Here is a 4,174-nt window from a genome sequence, read left to right as displayed (position 1 = left end):
TAAGAAATGAATAAATTCCTAGAAACATATAACCTACCAAGACTTAATCATAAAACCTGAACAGATCAATAATGAGTAATGACACTGAATCAATAATGTAAACCTCCAAAAAGGAAAAGCCCAGGATTTAATAGCTTCACTGGTGTATTCTATTAAACACTTAACACCAATCCTCTAAAAAACTGAACAGGAGGGAACACATTGAAACTCATTTTACAAGACCAGCGTTACCCTCATATCAAAACCAGATAAGAACTCTTCAACACAAGAAAATTACTGATAGACATAGATAAAAATCCTTAGCAAAAATACTAGAAAACCAAATTCAACAGCACATTAAAAGGATTATACACTATAACCAACTGGACTTATCCCTGGTATAACAAATATAGGCAAGGATGTGGCGAAAAGGTAACCCTGGTACACTTTTGGTAGAAATTAAATTGGTACAGCCACTATGGAAAAAAATATAGGGTTTCCTCAAAAAATTAAAAATAGAACTACCATATGATCCAGCAATTCCACTTCTGAGTATTTACCCAAAGGAATTTAAATCAGGCTCTCCAAGACATATTAGAACTCTCATGATCACTGCAGCATTAACATAATATCCAAGATATGAAAAACCTTCATGTCCATAGAGGGAAGAATGGATGAAGGAAATATGAGCTATACACACAATGGAATATTATTCAGCCATGAGAAAGGAGGAAATCCTGCCATTTGTGGCAACATGGATAGACCTTAGGGCACTGTGCTGAGTGAAATGAGCAGACATAGAAAGACAAGTACTGTATGATCTCACTTACATGTGGAATTTGAAACAGTCAAACTTAGAGCAGCAAAGAGTAGAATGATGTTTGCTGAGGCTGGGAGAAGGGGGAAATGGACAAGTAATGGTTGAAGGTACAGAGTTTCAGTGAACAAGATAAATAAGTTCTGGACAGCTCCTACATAGCAGTGTCTACAGCTAATGACACTGTAATGTATGCTCAAAATTTGCTAAGAGGGTACACCTTATCTTAAGTATTCCTACCATGCACACACACACAAAATAACAACAACAAGAACAACAACAATAATAATGGGAAGAAACTTTGGGAGGTGATGGATATGCTTATGGCCTTGATGGTGGTGATACATACAAGGGTATATACTTATCTCTATACCTATCAAGTTGTATTCATGAAATATGTACAGCTTTTTACATGTCAATCATTCCTCAATAATGTGGTTTAAACATAAACAAACTTTAACATTTACTAAAAGATACCAATGGCCAAATTTCATAAATGTAATCATTACTGAGGCTCGAATTATACCTAGGGAATCCCACTACTTTTCCACACTGTACCCCTATACTCTTGGGAAAGTAACTAAGTATAAAACAGAGAAAAATAGCTATCCTCACTTGAACATAGCCTTTCCTATATGTCCCAAAGTCATAACACCCATTATCTGAAAATATCCCATATTGGGCATAGGTGCTCTAACATGATGAATAATAAATTTAAATTAACATAAGTCTTTGAAATAGGTTTAGTAAAGTGGTATCCCACAGCCCACCCAGTTAAAATAGTTAATAGGGCCTAATGGAAGTTAAAACAGGGCCTTCAAGGATTAAAATGTATTATATAAAAATCTAATAATGGGGTGCTTGTCCTAGTTGCTTCTCCATTCTAAAGCCAACGGTGCCTATTCTTAAAGGATACCTCTGGTGGATTACTGCAACCCTAATGCTTTGGCCCCCTCCATTATGACACTATATTAATATTACTAAACACAGTATCAATTATTAAACACAATATCAATATTATTAAAACTACTTATTCATTTAGAACTTGAAACACAAGGTGCCATGGATCTGATACAGTCACCCTGCCAGGGAGAGGTGAGATGCATTAGGCTGCCAGACTCTTGAACTCCAGACCCATCCTTGCATGCTTGGGGCAAAGGGCCTTAGGGCTACTCAGGTTAGTCCCCACAGCTCAGTGCTGGCACCCAAAGAACATGTGCCAAGAAAAAGGGAAAGTTAGTAGAGCCCATGGTCTGGCTGGGGAAAGGGTAGAGTTGCCTCTGGGGAAAAAAAGGACAGAAAGCAGGACATGGGTGGATGGGAGGGCCTTACCTAGTGAGGCCATAAGTGCCAAGTTCTCCAGCATCACATGATGGTACAGGCATCTCTGAGCCTCATCCAGAAGGCACCATTCCTCTTGCGAGAAGAAAATGGCTACATCTTCAAAGGTCACACAGCCCTGCCACAATTGGGACAAATCATTCTATGATCAATTGCTCTCCTAGGACCCCAAGTTAATCCACCCAGAACTCATCTCCTGCTCACCCTCCTCCCAATGTCTCCACCTTACAGGAGGTACGCAGGACCTGGTGCCACAGGTACCTGCTCTTCTCATGGTTTCATGATCACTGTGTCTGCTCACAGCGACAATAGGCACATGGGCACAGAGAAGCCATCTAAACTCTGAGCCTGACATTAGAGCATATACCCTCTTGTCAGGCAATTCTGGAGTCCCATAGATGGAGTCTTCCGGATACAACCAAACATGGGCTCACCCTTCACTCTTATGTCCTCATGGCTTGACATTGTCTTTCAGTTCATACGTTCTACATCACTCTTTCTACCACATCTTTCTCTTGGTTTCACTCCAGCAACCACTTATACCCTCCTGCCCACACCACAGGCATCTCCCTGTCCTCCCCACGTTACTTAGCACATGGCTCCCAGAGGGTGCCTGACAAATTCCAACAGGATCCAGTACTACCCCAGATTTCCCTTGGTCCCTGCTGCCAGAGAGGATGAAATCTGTTCTGAAGGCCTTCTGCCCAATTCTGCTCCTTGCTTCAATCGCAGCCACTGAGAACCACATCAGATATCGGAGACCCACAGCCATCTACCATTAGTGCAGCACTTGATGTCCCCTCTCCAGTCACTGCCTTCCTCTCTGCATGTAATCGCCATTCAAAGCCCAGCCCCAGAGGTCCTCAAGCCCAGGCCCAGTAACTCTCCCAGATGACCACTTGTGCTCCTGTGCTAATCTACCAGCCTGACTGAAACAGCCCAGATCCAACAAGGATCACAACAAAATCCTGGTAAGTCCAAAGCATGCATAAGCAATAACAGGGGCCTCGATGTCATCTTGTCTCAATGATTCCCATGCCTCTGCATTCCTCTGTCTACATTTCCCATGAAAGCCATGGACAGATCATCCACTTGCCCATAACCTTCCCACAGCCACTTCTCTCCCTCACCTGTGTGTGTGATGCCCACCCCACCAACCAGGTACCCAAGCAGGAGACCCAGTCACAGCCCCACCTTCTCCTTGCTGGGCTTCTAGTACTATTAGCACAAAGACCAGGATACCCTACTAATTATGAGCCTCTGCTGCACCCCAGCACAGACATTAGCCACCACCTTCTGGATGTCTCCACACAGAACATCTCCTCAGAGTTCTAGACCTGTGTGGCCATCTACTAATTGCTCTCCACAAATTGTTTTTTGAAATATCTCGGACTCTTAAGGTAGTAAAAACAAAACTGATTTCTGCAATGAAACTTAACCTTCCTGTTCTGGTAAATGGGGTTTCCATCCTTGTAGCTGCTAACCCCCAAAACTCTGACTCCTACCTTTCTCTCATCTTTAAAATCTGAAACTCTGGGTGGCGCTAATTAGAAAACTGATCCAGATCCAACCAGTTCTCCCACCACTATGGCCACCACACCAGTACAACCACCGACATCACCTGAAGTATTGCTGTGACCTCTTCCCTATTATTCCTATTGCCTCCCCAAACCTACACTCAGTACTATAGGCTGCAGCCACAGGGAGCCTGACTTGGGCGAGATCACCCCCCTCCAAAACTCCCATTACTCCCTTCACCTTCAGAAGAGACAGCCAACTTCTCATGGAGCCAATCCAGGCCTGACACTTTCCCATCTGCTCTCAGTTATCCTTTTTGTCTTATGAGAAAGGAGAACTACAGGTCCCTGAAAACACACAGCCTCACCTCCCAGCATCAGCACATTCTGGTACCTGTGTCTGGAACAATCTTTTACACCTCGTGGTATTGGTTACCAACAATAGGAACCACTCCATACAACCTCCAGCCTCGCTTTATGACCTCGGGCTTAGGGTTTCTTCAGGGTCCCCAGGCCCAAG

At 43.3% G+C, this 4,174-nt stretch overlaps 1 protein-coding gene across 2 annotated transcripts in view; it reads right to left on the bottom strand.

Moving 5' to 3' along the window:
* LOC105304927 (zinc finger protein 416) overlaps nucleotides 1-4,174 on the bottom strand; it is an 8,137-nt gene extending 3,963 nt beyond the window's left edge. For both annotated transcript variants that reach the window (XM_011379299.2, XM_023522743.1), the window contains exons 1-2: nucleotides 4,049-4,174; nucleotides 2,129-2,255 (exon numbers count right to left, since the gene is read on the bottom strand). In XM_011379299.2, the coding sequence (XP_011377601.2) occupies nucleotides 2,129-2,255; nucleotides 4,049-4,111 (190 nt within the window). In that variant the 5' untranslated portion in view covers nucleotides 4,112-4,174. The remainder of the gene's footprint in view (nucleotides 1-2,128; nucleotides 2,256-4,048) is intronic.

The sequence above is a fragment of the Pteropus vampyrus genome, unplaced genomic scaffold, assembly GCF_000151845.1.
Source record: "Pteropus vampyrus isolate Shadow unplaced genomic scaffold, Pvam_2.0 Scaffold357, whole genome shotgun sequence".
NCBI lineage: Eukaryota > Metazoa > Chordata > Mammalia > Chiroptera > Pteropodidae > Pteropus > Pteropus vampyrus.
The sequence above is the reverse complement of the archived record's forward strand: the minus strand, read 5'-3'. Positions and strand labels throughout refer to the sequence as shown.